This window comes from Cynocephalus volans, chromosome 3, assembly GCF_027409185.1.
Source record: "Cynocephalus volans isolate mCynVol1 chromosome 3, mCynVol1.pri, whole genome shotgun sequence".
Classification (NCBI taxonomy): domain Eukaryota; kingdom Metazoa; phylum Chordata; class Mammalia; order Dermoptera; family Cynocephalidae; genus Cynocephalus; species Cynocephalus volans.
In genome coordinates, this window is record NC_084462.1 from 82,905,555 (window position 1) to 82,919,527 (window position 13,973).

Here is a 13,973-nt window from a genome sequence, read left to right on the forward strand (position 1 = left end):
AAAATTAAGAATTGAAAAATTGAGGGTCTCTGTATCATTTGAAGTAAATTCATTTTCTCCTTGCTTAGCTCTTGCACTTTTTCAAAGCATAAAATTAGCTGTTATGGAGGAGATGGGAGGAAGGGGTAGGGAAGAAGGCTGCTTTTCTAAAATGGTTCCAGGTGTTCTTTAATCACTTGTTGCATGACCTGTCCTTGTATCCTGAATACAAACAAAAATTTGATGTGTCTTTGGCATGTTACAGGCAATAATCCTATGTGTTTCAGTGGAAAAAGAGAAATGAAAAAGTTAAAGCCCTTGTGACACTCTTAAGAGTTGTTTTTTGTCTCAGTGCCCTGGGCTAAAGTTTCCCTTCCGTGTGCCAGGTTTCCATCTGGCTATTCCTTTCCTTCTGGCCTGTTTGTTAATGGTGGCTGGCACAGCATATTAGGAACATTTATTCACAAAATTTATAACAGATGAAAATCATTTCATTTCATATAAAACAGTAATATTTAACATTCCACAAGGACTGTTCTGGTTTTAAAAGAGTAAAAAAAAGTGTCCTGAATTTCTAATATTAAGATTTTTCTTACTGAAGAATTTAGAAAGTAGATGTTATCTCATGCTGATTTTATTCCCAAATTATATATGTTTTCTTCTCTAGTGCTGTCTGAATAAGCAGTTCATTTCATTTAGAGTACTTTAGACCTTAACTTTTTTTACATATTGCTACAGTGGACTAAGAAAAAAAGCTTTTGTTCATATGCCAACACTGCCCAACCTTGATTTTCACAAAACTGGAGATGCGGTAAGAATTCTGCCCATATTTTTCAATAAGTAGAATTGTATCTTTATATCAACATTGAAGTGCTTCTGCAGAGTCTCATTTGGATAAAACCAGGGACCAGGAACTGTGCCTTTACAAAGTAAATGAGCAAGAAAATCCCACAGTGGCTGAAAAATGTTAGCCTATATGACCTACATCAACACGAAATTCAGCAGAACAGAGACCTAAAGTTACTGATTTGTAAATATATCCTTGATATATCTCGACTATATATATACATACACACATGCACATGTGTGTGTGGTCAAGAGGAAAAAGTAAGTTGGAAAGTCGTATGCGTAGTATTTCAGGAGAGAAAATAGGGTTATTGGCATAGTTTTATTTATGTTAGGATAGGCTTCCAGAAAGATTCAAAAGATCTGTTAGTCTTCATATATATTTAACAACCATTTGAAATGTTATTTGTATTCATAGTGCTGCTTGTTGCTGTGCATTGCTGAGCATGGGTCTCTTATTTGCAAAGCTCTTAAATGTCTGCCAACAAATTACTTCATCCTGCCTTGACCTAACAAGTTTAGATTGTATTTGTAATTAATATACACGTCTCGAATATGCTTTAATTTAATTTCCTCAAACTTTCTTTGAAAAGTTAACTTTTCCTTTTTCTTTTGTTTAGTTGGAAGGAGCTGAACCTTCTGGGCAGTTTCAAAATATTGATGACGAAGTTATCTCTTCTGCTTGCCGTCTTGTGTGTGAGTGGGCCCAGAAAGTATTAAGCCAGCCATTTGACACAGTCTTGGAATTAGCCCGCTTCCTTGTAAAAAGTCACTATATAGGCACCAAGTCCATGGCAGCTCTAACTGTAATGGCAGCAGCACCAGCAGGTATGAAATTATTGTTAACCACTGAAACTAACAGGTGTGTTACCATATTTAGAGTTGGTAACAAAAGAAGATTGACCAGAGAACTTCATCTTTTTAGTATTTGTATGAATTCACTTACTCCACTTAACAGTAAATTCAAGTGGGTTTGTTGAGCCAACAAATATTAGCAATAATCCTTTCCTTATGAAGCTTATTGTTATATTTTTGTAAATTGTTCTGCTGGAATATGAAACTATTTAGATTCCCCAGCTGATATTTTATTAATTTTTTCCTTGCTATTTTTAAATTTAAAAAATGTATATGTACTTTTAAGTCTATGTGTATCTAAATTATTAAAGTAAATATTAGAAATAAAATAATATTAAATTTTTTAATTACCTGCTAGACTCCTACCCCACAAACTAAGGCTTATAAATAAAATGATCATTGGACACTGTGACAGGTAACTTAGTCTCACAAAAAATAAACTGTATGAATCATTACTATAAAATAGCAAGAGTGATAATTTTTTTTTTTTTCTCCTTTTTGTGACCGGTAAGGGGATCGTAACCCTTGGCTTGGTGTCGCCCGCACCACGCTCAGCCAGTGAGCGCACCGGCCAGTCCTATATAGGATCCGAACCCGCGGCGGGAGCACTGCTGTGCTCCCAGTGCCGCACTCTCCCGAGTGAGCCACGGGGTCAGCCCAAGAGTGATATTTTTAATATGCATTCAAATGAGTATTTTTATTCAAACAGGAATTTTGGGGATGGATGTTTTAGGAATCAACAGTGTTTTGGAATAAATGACTCCCTCTTAAATTAATAGCTGTGTAAATAATCAGTTCTGATGAAATTTTTTAAATGTTTGATTTCAGTCATATTTTATAAACCTAGAAAAGAGTGAGTCAATTGCATTATTATAATTTGTATGAAAAATGTATTAACATGAAACTTGCTTTCCAGGGATGATTCTTCTAAGCATTAAATCTAAATATTTTTAATCAGCAATAGGTTTATTCTGGCCAGAATTATTGTCTATTAATTAACTTCACTTTCTTTTTAGTATCTTAATTTGTACATTTTAATAATGAATCGGTTTGGGGTTGGTTTTTTTTTCAGTTTGCATTTATCAGAAGTTTTAAATATCTCTGTGTGTGTGTTATCTGTGCTCCCATTTTATGGTTGTTTGAGGACCTATTTCAGCAAAATAGTCTCTTACAAGAGCTAGTCACAATTTTTCCTGCTTACGTGTAAATTATATCACCTAAATCTGTTTGTTCATGTATACTTAAACACAAGCAGAAGAGTGCTTGGCCGGCCTTATCTAGAGAGTTCAAGTACGTCATTTCATTTAATTCCCCCAGCAGTCCTGTGAGATAGGGGATATTTATTCCCAATTCGCAGGTCAGGAAACAGATCTGGAGAAGTTAAATAACTTTTGCATGGTCAGATAAGTAATGGAGGCAAGATTTGAATCCTGATTTGTCTGTCTCCAAAGCCTGGGTTAACTCAATTATGTCATAGCATCTTCCTATCATCTGGCAAAATGAGGCCCTAAAGGGTATGGACCCTTTAACCTTCCCTGTTCTTTCTCCTACCCCCTACTGACACCTAGAACAGGTTGAGTACTTAGGAGGCATCGTGGGGAAAAGAAACATCTCTGTAGACCTTATTTCTCACATTATTTACAAAGTCTGACTGAAAGAAATGTTGAATGAATTGAATGAATTTTATAAGGCCTAAGTGTAAACGGTGTGGTTTGTTTTTTTTAAAACAAAAGTACTAAAAATTATATATATAAACAGGTGTTTTCCCTTTTTGCAAGCAGTCAACCTGGGAGGCTAAACTCTTTACCAATTGTATCAATATAGAAAACATTTTTAGAATCTTTCTTGAAATTTTGTTCTTGGTCCTTACTACATTTTTAAAAAATATCCTTGTTAGTAGATTAATTTTCATTCTTTGAAGTTGAGTTTGGTTTTTTATAAATATAGTCTCCATATGAAAAACAGGTTGTGTTACAAATGTCCTTTTGTAAGTCAGCTGCTTGGAACTCATTTCTGTCCAGTAACCCTGGCAGGAGGGATAAGACAGCCGAGTTGTGAGCTGTTGGCAGAGGCACTTGGTGGTGCAGGTTCTGAGAAGCCAGAGCTGAGACTGGAGGCCAGGAGGGACCAGTACAATTGGAGCTGGATTTGAAGAGAAAAAACAGTACTTAAGTGATAAAAAGGGGGTCAAAAGATGAGGGACTATTGAAGAGCAAGTGTGTAGGAGAGAGTTAGAGTCTTTTCTTTCTCTTTTTCTTGGTCCCACCACCAAGTTGTTGCCATTAACTAGAATGATGAAAAGCAGAAACTGGGCTGGGGAAAGGAAGGGCAAGGTGTACTAGCAGGATAGTGTTTTCGCCCTTTCTTCTGTCCACTGTTTTTACCAACCATTTACTTTGTAATGATCTTAATGCCATACATTAAATGTAAAAAGAGCTTTTAAAAAAATTAATTTTATTACGTAATCAATTTTACTTAAATTAAAATTTATATCTTGCTTATTTTATCTTTCCTTTTTTTCAGTGTATATCTTACTACTGTTTTAAAAAGTTTTCTCAGCAGCACATTTTCAGAATATCTTAACTTTAGTCTTATTAAGAAATTTTGCTTCTTAATTTCTTCTAGGTCATACTGGAATAATTGTACAGTAGCAATTAAAATAGTAGAACCTGTTTTCTTGAATTTCTAGTAGGATTAAAGACTTGTTTTCCCCATACAATTTTATTCTAAGATACAGAGTGGTTTCAGCAAATATTTATTGAATGCGCCTTGTGGGCCAAATATTAAAACCATAAAAAATGCATAAATTTTTTCCTAATTACAGAAAGAGGGGGGAAATTTTATTGATATTTGATAAAATGTAAAAATGCTATCTTGGCATTTATTTGTTTTAGCTTCTACACATTTATGAGGGAGCTACACTTTTCAGAATCATCTGTTATTGTTAATTTAATTGAAACTGTCACCTGAGTTGAACCATGTTTCAAGAGGTCTATTAAAACCACATTCACAAATGTTTATATATTGGAAGTCTAATATTTATGCTTTATAAAAAAAATCATGAGTTAAAATTTGCTGTTTTGATTGATTTGTCCAGTAGATGGCCATATATTCAAAGAAATTGAGTTGTAACTGCCTTCTATAAAGGAGAGCATTACTTTAGCTTTCCCTTCTGTTTATTTTCAGGAATTAAAGGAATTACCCAGCCTTCTGCTTTTATACCTACAGCTGAAAGTAATTCCTTTCAGCCTCAAATGAAGACTTTGCCATCTCCTATTGATGCTAAACAGCAATTGCAACGGAAAATTCAAAAGAAGCAGCAAGAACAGAAACTACAATCCCCTTTGCCAGGAGAATCCACAGCAAAAAAATCAGAAGGCGCTACAACCAATGGAGTAACTAATCTTCCTAATGGAAATCCTGCAATCCTTTCTCCTCAACCTATTGGCATCGTTGTGGCAGCTGTCCCTAGTCCCATTCCGGTAATATTAAATAGTGTTTGGCCTTACTGGGATGGCAGGAAATCAATTGTTTAATTAAAAGTGGCAAATGAGAAGGAAGCAAGTATAAGTGTAGATACAGTCAGAAGCTGGTTTTGTGATCACAGATTCGCCTTCAGTCAGTTGTCTTTCATTTAGGATGTGTATTGTTGATTACAAAGTAAAGCTATACAGATCCAAGACATGCACAGTATGCACATAACCAGTCAGAGCTTTATGTAAGAGTGAGTCATTTTCAGAGCTGTTTCATCCCTGGCTGAACCAAGATCATACAGTTGCAAAATTTTTTTGGTTTAAACTTTTTCCTTTTTAACATTCACATGGAGAAAAATTATAGTGTGTATTGATAATACTTAAATATAAGTCATTATCTCTGGCTTGCTGGATGTAGGAATAGGACCTTGGGCAAATCCTTTAGCTACTCTGAGTTTGTTTCCTTATCTACAAATAGAGGTTAATAGTCTTCCTCTCTTATCTCACACAACTGAGGTTATAATTAAGGGGCTTTTAAAATGGGAGTGCATCGTGCTAAAGTAAGGTAGTAGTCTATGTTATTATTGATAATACTAAGGAGATATTTTACCTTGTTGTTTTTCCTCTCATAATTTTCATGATCAAACATATAATTAGAACATGAAATACCTGGTAACTGTGCTGTTCACTATCAAGCAGACTTGGGTAGACAATAATTTTATGTGGAACCTTATCCATGGTGGTTTAGTTCCTTGAGTTCAAGGTAGACCCCTTTATAAGACAGTCTCCCCTATGAGTGAGCCATCTTCTTTGCATAGATTACAGTTAGATACCTTTATAGTTGTATGCTTCTTCAAGATTTTATCTCCTCTTCCTGTAACCTCCTTAAATCATTGTTTCAGCAAGTATTCATCACCAAGTATGAAGTTTTTAGTCTTGTTATATGAAAAGTATATTAATGTTCTTATGTATTATTGTGTTTTGTAACTATATTTCATTAAGTTGGCATTTGTTATAATACTTTTGTGTCTACTTGTATAGAACATGGTTTAGAAGAACTCACTTTTAACGTAGGAACTGTCTTTTTTTCTTTTTAACATTAATATTTAATAAATGCCTTAATACTATACAAATACACAAATTACTGTTTCTGTCCTAGGTTTGTTAAGTCTGATTTTTTTTTTTTTTTTTTCTGCTTTGCAACAGGTCCAGCGGACCAGGCAATTGGTAACTTCACCAAGTCCAATGAGTTCTTCTGATGGCAAAGTTCTTCCCCTCAATGTACAGGTAGTCACTCAGCACATGCAGTCTGTGAAACAGGCACCAAAGACTCCTCAGAACGTTCCAGCCAGTCCTGGTGGGGATCGTTCTGCTCGGCACCGTTACCCTCAGATCTTACCCAAACCAGCCAACACCAGTGCACTCACCATCCGTTCTCCAACTACTGTCCTCTTTACTAGTAGTCCCATCAAAACCGCTGTTGTGCCCGCTTCACACATGAGTTCTCTAAATGTGGTGAAAATGACAACAATATCCCTCACACCCAGCAACAGTAATGCCCCTCTTAAACATTCTGCCTCAGTCAACAGTGCTACAGGAACAACAGAAGAATCAAGGAGCATTCCACAGATCAAGAATGGTTCTGTTGTTTCACTTCAGTCTCCTGGGTCCAGGACCAGCAGCACTGGGGGAACATCTGCTGTGGAAGTCAAAATGGAACCTGAAACATTATCAGATGACCATCCTGTACAGTGCCAAGAGAACTCTGATGGGGCTAAAACTCCCCAAACAATACCGAATGCTCTTTTGGGACAGAAAAGTCATACAGATGGAGTAGTGCAAAAACCTTCAAATGAAGGTGTCATTGAAATAAAAACAACTAAGGTCTGTGACCAGAGGACCAAATGTAAAAGTCGCTGTAATGAAATTCTGCCAGGCACTTCAACAGGCAATAATCAAAGCACTGTCGCTCTCTCAGTTGCTTCTCAGAACTTAACTTTCACCAGCACCAGCTCACCTTCTAATGGTGACTCAATAAATAAAGACCCTAAATTATGCACTAAAAGCCCAAGAAAACGACTGTCTTCTACATTGCAAGAGTCCCAGGTGCCTCCTGTAAAAAAACCAATTGTGGAACAGCTTTCTGAAGTTATCATAGATGGTCAGAAACCAGGCAGTGTTAAGAAGGATCAAAAGGTTCCACATTCAGGGAAAACAGAAAGTTCAACAGCAGGTGCTCAGATTCCTATTAAGGTACCAATAAATGTCAATTCACACATAGTAGCAAATCAGCCCTTGAATTCTTCTGCTCTTATTACCAGTGATTCAGCTTTGGAACAGCAAACAACACCATCATCATCTCCAGATATAAAAGTAAAACTTGAAGGGAATATCTTTCTCTTGGATAGTGATTCAAAGTCAGATGGCAGCTTTAATCCAAATGAATGGCCACAAGTCACTAAGGATTCTGAGTTTTTATCTTCCGGCTGTGAACAACAGCAAGATATCAGTGTTATGACAATTCCTGAACACTCTGATATCAATGACTTAGAGAAATCTGTTTGGGAATTAGAAGGAATGCCACAGGACACGTATAGCCAGCAGCTACATAGCCAGATACAAGAATCTTCTTTGAATCAAATACAAGCACAGTCTTCAGATCAGTTACCTCTGCAGTCTGAACTGAAGGAGTTTGAGCCTTCTGTTTCACAGACAAATGAAAGCTACTTTCCTTTTGATGATGAACTTACACAAGATAGTATTGTGGAAGAGCTGGTACTTATGGAGCAGCAAATGTCAATGAACAATTCGCATTCTTATGGTAACTGTTTGGGAATGACCCTTCAGAGTCAGTCAGTAACTCCAGGCGCTCCAATGTCATCTCACACCTCCAGCACCCACTTCTATCATCCAATCCATAGCAATGGCACTCCAATACACACTCCCACACCCACACCCACTCCTACACCAACCCCAACCCCAACTCCAACCCCAACATCTGAAATGATTGCTGCATCTCAGAGTCTGTCGCGGGAGAGCCCTTGCTCCAGGCTAGCCCAGACTACACCTGTGGATAGTGCTCTAGGAAGTAGCCGACATACACCCATTGGTACTCCACATTCTAACTGCAGCAGTAGTGTCCCTCCCAGCCCCGTTGAATGCAGAAATCCATTTGCATTCACCCCAATAAGCTCCAGTATGGCATATCATGATGCTAGCATTGTCTCAAGTAGTCCTGTGAAACCAATGCAAAGACCCATGGCCACACACCCTGACAAAACCAAACTTGAATGGATGAATAATGGGTATAGTGGTGTTGGTAATTCATCAGTTTCTGGCCATGGCATTCTCCCAAGCTATCAGGAACTAGTGGAAGACCGTTTCAGGAAACCTCATGCTTTTGCTGTGCCTGGACAGTCTTATCAGTCTCAATCCAGACATCATGACACTCATTTTGGTCGCTTGACTCCTGTCTCTCCTGTGCAGCATCAAGGTGCCACTGTAAATAACACCAACAAACAGGAGGGTTTTGCAGTCCCTGCTCCTCTTGATAATAAAGGAACTAATTCGTCTGCCAGCAGCAACTTCAGATGCCGGAGTGTGAGCCCTGCTGTTCACCGCCAACGTAATCTTAGTGGAAGCACCCTCTATCCAGTGTCTAATATCCCACGATCTAATGTGACCCCCTTTGGAAGTCCAGTAACCCCAGAAGTTCATGTTTTTACAAATGTTCACACAGATGCATGTGCCAACAACATAGCTCAAAGAAGTCAGTCAGTTCCATTGACGGTCATGATGCAGACAGCCTTCCCGAATGCTCTTCAGAAGCAAACAAACAATAAAAAAATAACCAATGTTTTGTTGAATAAACTTGATTCTGACAATGATGATGCAGTGAGAGGTTTGGGAATAAACAACCTGCCCTCCAATTACACAGCCCGAATGAATCTCACTCAGATTCTGGAAACTTCCGCTGTTTTTCCTAGTGCCAACCCACAGAACATGATTGATTCCAGCACTTCTGTTTATGAATTCCAAGCACCATCTTACCTCACCAAAAGTAATAGCACCGATCAGATCAGTTTTTCTCCTGGAGATAATCAAGCACAATCAGAAATTGGAGAGCAACAATTAGATTTCAATAGCACTGTTAAAGACCTGTTGAGTGGAGACGGCTTGCAAACCAGCCAGCAGCTAGTAGGTCAGGTAGCATCTGATCTCACTAATACTGCATCTGATTTCTCTAGCGATATCAGGTTGTCTTCTGAGCTCTCAGGCAGCATCAATGATTTGAACACTTTAGATCCAAATCTACTGTTTGATCCAGGTCGTCAGCAGGGACAAGATGATGAAGCTACACTGGAAGAATTAAAGAATGACCCATTGTTTCAACAAATTTGCAGTGAATCCATGAACTCTATGACTTCATCAGGTTTTGAATGGATAGAAAGCAAGGACCATCCTACTGTTGAAATGTTGGGTTAAATTGTGTTTTATAATATGTAGCACACTGTATCTAAAGACATATGTATTGTATTTGTCTTAATGGAAGTGCCTCCCGCAGCAGAAACACTTACTATTAATTGTGACATTTTAAAAGCGTTTGCTGCAGAAGTGGTTTCTTCTTCAGTAGGAAATGGTTAGACTTGCCTCAGTTCTTAACAAGTTTCTGAAGACAGTAGGCTGTAGAAGAACAAGTATTAGGTTTTAAATTTTATAATGTTTCCCTTTTAATCACATTGTTTGGTAGTAAGCAATTGACTATCCAGCTTTTACATGAGCAGTATAGATTTTTATTTTGTATAAGTTCGTTTTAATTTATCAGTTGATCTGCACAGAATTTAGAAGAAACCATCAATTTTAGACATAGGCTATTTTGTTGTTGTTGGCATTTTCCTTTAGATATGAAATCATAGCTAAGGTGAACTGTAGACAAGAAGGTCTTCCTTGAAACAGGGATAATATTCAGGTTATTATAAGTATTTAGGCTTGAAGCATAGAGCTACTATAGGATGAAAAATCTCTGTTAGACTTTCTGGGGCTTCAGTACCATTTAAACCCACAATGAAGGGCTTAATAGGAGAAAATAATGGAAAATTAAATACAAATTTAAGGAAAGCAAAAGTTGCACTAAAATTTTTAAGAGGAAAAACTAGTAGCCATTTATATTTCTGACCTTGCATTAGTCTTACTTTAAAATGTTGATTTTAATATGGAGCTAGCACACACATAAACGAGCAGGCACGCACACACACAAAACAAGTAAGTAACTCCAGACATTGTAACTTAATAGAATAAATACAAGCATGTTAGAAAAATATTTTATGTTTTAATTTTTGGTAGTCGAGATAGGGGAATAAGAAGGAAAATAAAAGCATTTTCTTAGTTTCACCATAAGTGCTGCATGCAAATATTAAAATTCTATTTAAGATTTATTTTGAAATTTTTTCATCATAATATTCTGTAGTGGTCCGTTTTTTTCCTCCTCAATTTTGTGACTGACACCTTTGCTCTTCCAAAATATAGTAATGCAATTTGATCATGGGATCCCCTTTGAAAAACAAATAAGCAGGAAGGAGATAACATAAAAAACATTTCACCACCTAAGGTCTGAAGCCACAAGTCTTTATATCACTGATAAAACAAAGGAGATAGCAACAGTACTTGAAGAAGGGGAGCATTTTATTACATGTTTAATTTATTTATTGCGCTCAATTTATTTTACAATTGCAAAAAAAAGCACTCAGGATTTGTTTTAAAATGTTTCTCTCTATGGCTCCCATTTTGTTTTATGATTAATTATTTATGAATTTCATGTTGACAAATCTACTCAGTAGCTGACAGCTCCATTTAAATGAGTTTTAAGATCGCTTTCAAAGATTTTTAAATTGCCATTAAGTTTTTAAAGCTAACATTAAACCATTTGCTATGCTACCTTGAACCTAGCTAAGCTTTCCTTTACCTTAATTGGTAAGCCAGTCAGAAGATTGCAATCAATGAATATTTACCAGATATGATGAAGGGTTTAATTTAATAAGGTTTCATTGTTCAATAAATTTGCAAGGTAGGGTATTAACATATTTTGATAAACAAATGGTGCTAGGGTTGGCTCAGAGTTTTATATATTGATATGTCCTAGTTATTGGCATTTGTGAGTGTTTGCTGTTACCTTGATTTAAATGATCTATTAGATCTTTTTTTCTCAATACTAGTTATTTCTTCACTGTACATTGAGACACAGCACTACTGCACACCAAAGTATGCAATACCCAAAGGAAACTGTGTGATTTCTTCTAACAAATGATAGGAGCCTTTCTATATGAGATACTCTGAAAAGGAGATTTTGAGGCCATTCTAATCCCTTGTTTACATTATTAGCTTCCTACTAATATAAAAATAACGGAAATCTTTTTTGATAAAAATACAGACTGGAGGATTTTTAACCCCTTGTACAGTATCGCAGCAAACTCTTTAAATTTGATTGAATTCGTCCAGCAAACTTTCTGGGGTTCATATATTGCACTAAATTTGTTGAACCTGTGGTAGGCACATCTCTTAGGATAAATGCAACCAATACAGTCCACAGATTAAACTTTTTAAATGTGTTTCATTATGAAAAGACAAAATGTCATCAAAGTGACAGATAAAATTGTCTTATGTAGCAATGTGCATTGATCTCAATGAGATATTTCTATTTCTTATTCTCTTACATGAGAATATTACAGCAGGAAGAATTAAGTTTAGTTTGCTTCACCATGTTAATACATGATCACAAAATGTGCATGAGTGTTATTGACTTATCTTGTACAGTACTAGGTATTCCTGTAACCACTTTTTTTTCTTGGCTGTATTGAAACTGGTTCACTGTCAACCAGGCAAACATAGTTATTCACCAGTTATTTACTTTTTTATGTTTACTAATTCTGCTTAGTTATTGTTGAATATGTTCTTTTCTTGGATTATTTTCATTGTTTTGATGTTTAAAACATTTTACATACTGTTTATCATGATAGGACTTCATGAAGTAAATAATTTTGCATATAATTGCAATAAGCACTGACTTTGAACTGAAAAGAAGGAAAGTGTTTTTTGTGCAGTGCATCTGAGGTTCATATAATAGTCTTGTACTATAATGTGCTTTACTACACCATAAATGACAAAAACAAGCCCTGTTTCATGTTTTCATTTAGTGCAAAAAGTCAGATTTCCCCAGTGTTTTGTTGTCTGTTGTACCTGCTGAAACTACAGTAGTTGAATATTGCCGTAGCATTTCAGTTCTCTTTTTTTATTGAAAGTGCTCAAAAATTGTTTTTTAAATGTTTTCAAAAACAATTAAAAACATTTTATATTAAACTGACTGGATCTTAAGGTGATTTATGGGATGTATTTTATATATGCAGCATGCCATTTTGTTAACAGACCCAACGCCATTCTTTCTTTGATCTCACAAAATTTGGGGAAGTGGGTAAAAGATCAGCACAAGGCAGAACTGTGCTTATCTGCTCTCTGCTGTTAATCCAGAAGAATACACAGACCTTACTTCATGCAATGGAATTTTGCTGTTCGCTTAGGATTTATTACCAATGAATGGTGCATGGCATAGAGCTTTATGTTATCCAAAAAACTATCTTTTCGTTTGCTCTTTCGTATAATGTTTGCTTTAAAATGTTAGCCAATTGAGTACCTGCATACGTGTATTTCTGGAGCTTCAAACAGGGAAATAATAGGAAAAGAAAATGTAAGAGCACAGCTATGTTCAAAAGCAATATAGGCATTTTCATGAACCAGAAGACAAAATGATAAGTATACTAAACTTGTAAGCCAGAACTGAGCAATAGGTCTGTAAGCAGGCAGAAGTAGCCAGAAATTTCAACTCCTGTAAAGTAGTGAAACCAGCGTCTGGGGTGGAGTTTTCTAACTCTTGAAACTGAGAAGCAGCAACAACCAGTGACTGGGACTAGAACTTACATTGCAGACAGGTCCTGAAACAAACAGCCTGCTCATCTCTGTAAACTGATCTTTGTAGATCTGTGATAGCCCCACTATCACCACAGGACTGGAGCCCTGACTTTGGATGGGTGGTGGAAGCAATTACAAAAGGATACAAGAGTGGTGACTGGAAAGGGAGGAAGTAAAGAGCAGGAGACTCCCACACAAGCCAAGCCTGCAAACTAGAATTCCAAAGCACTTGAGGAAAATGAAGCTAATCTTGAGAAATCAGTACTCACTCAAGATAAAAGTAAAAAACTACCTATAAGTTAACTTTAAAATAAGCATGTTAGGATCCTCAATGACATGGAAGGGGAAAAAATTATATTCATACATATATAGATTGTGTGTGTGTGTGTGTGTGTGTGTGTGTGTGTGTGTGTGTGTGTGTGTGTGTAATCAAGAGCAGGCAAACATAGAACAAGAACCAGTGTATATAATGAACCAGTAAGATATTCGGGGGGGGGGGAGATTGTATAACACCTGAGGTGCTTTGGTTGCAAATAATACAAAACCTAACATTGGCTTCAATCATAGGGACACATTTTTATTTTAGCTTAGTAAGAATTATGGAGATAGGAGGTTCAAGGGTTGATTCAGTGGCTCATTGTTTATAAGAAACAGGTTCTGCTTTTCTGTGTTTATTACCTAATGGTCACAATATGGCTGCCACAGCTCGACTACATCCTCATACATCCCAAGCAGAATAGTAAGGGCCATTCTCATTGCATTTTATCTGAGAGAAAAAAATCTTTCCCAGAGTCTCCTATTAGGTACTCCTCATATACACCTTCTTAGTCTCATTAGACAAAACAAAGTCACAGTACAGCA

General features: G+C 36.5%; 1 protein-coding gene across 1 annotated transcript in view; it reads left to right on the forward strand.

Moving 5' to 3' along the window:
* The window catches only part of RFX7 (regulatory factor X7), a 137,405-nt gene extending 124,958 nt beyond the window's left edge, over positions 1–12,447 (forward strand). The window contains exons 6-9 of the mRNA XM_063091316.1: positions 706–790; positions 1,446–1,653; positions 4,867–5,162; positions 6,360–12,447. Coding sequence (XP_062947386.1) covers positions 706–790; positions 1,446–1,653; positions 4,867–5,162; positions 6,360–9,638 — 3,868 coding nt within the window. The 3' untranslated portion in view covers positions 9,639–12,447. The remainder of the gene's footprint in view (positions 1–705; positions 791–1,445; positions 1,654–4,866; positions 5,163–6,359) is intronic.
* The last annotated feature ends 1,526 nt before the right edge of the window (positions 12,448–13,973 follow it).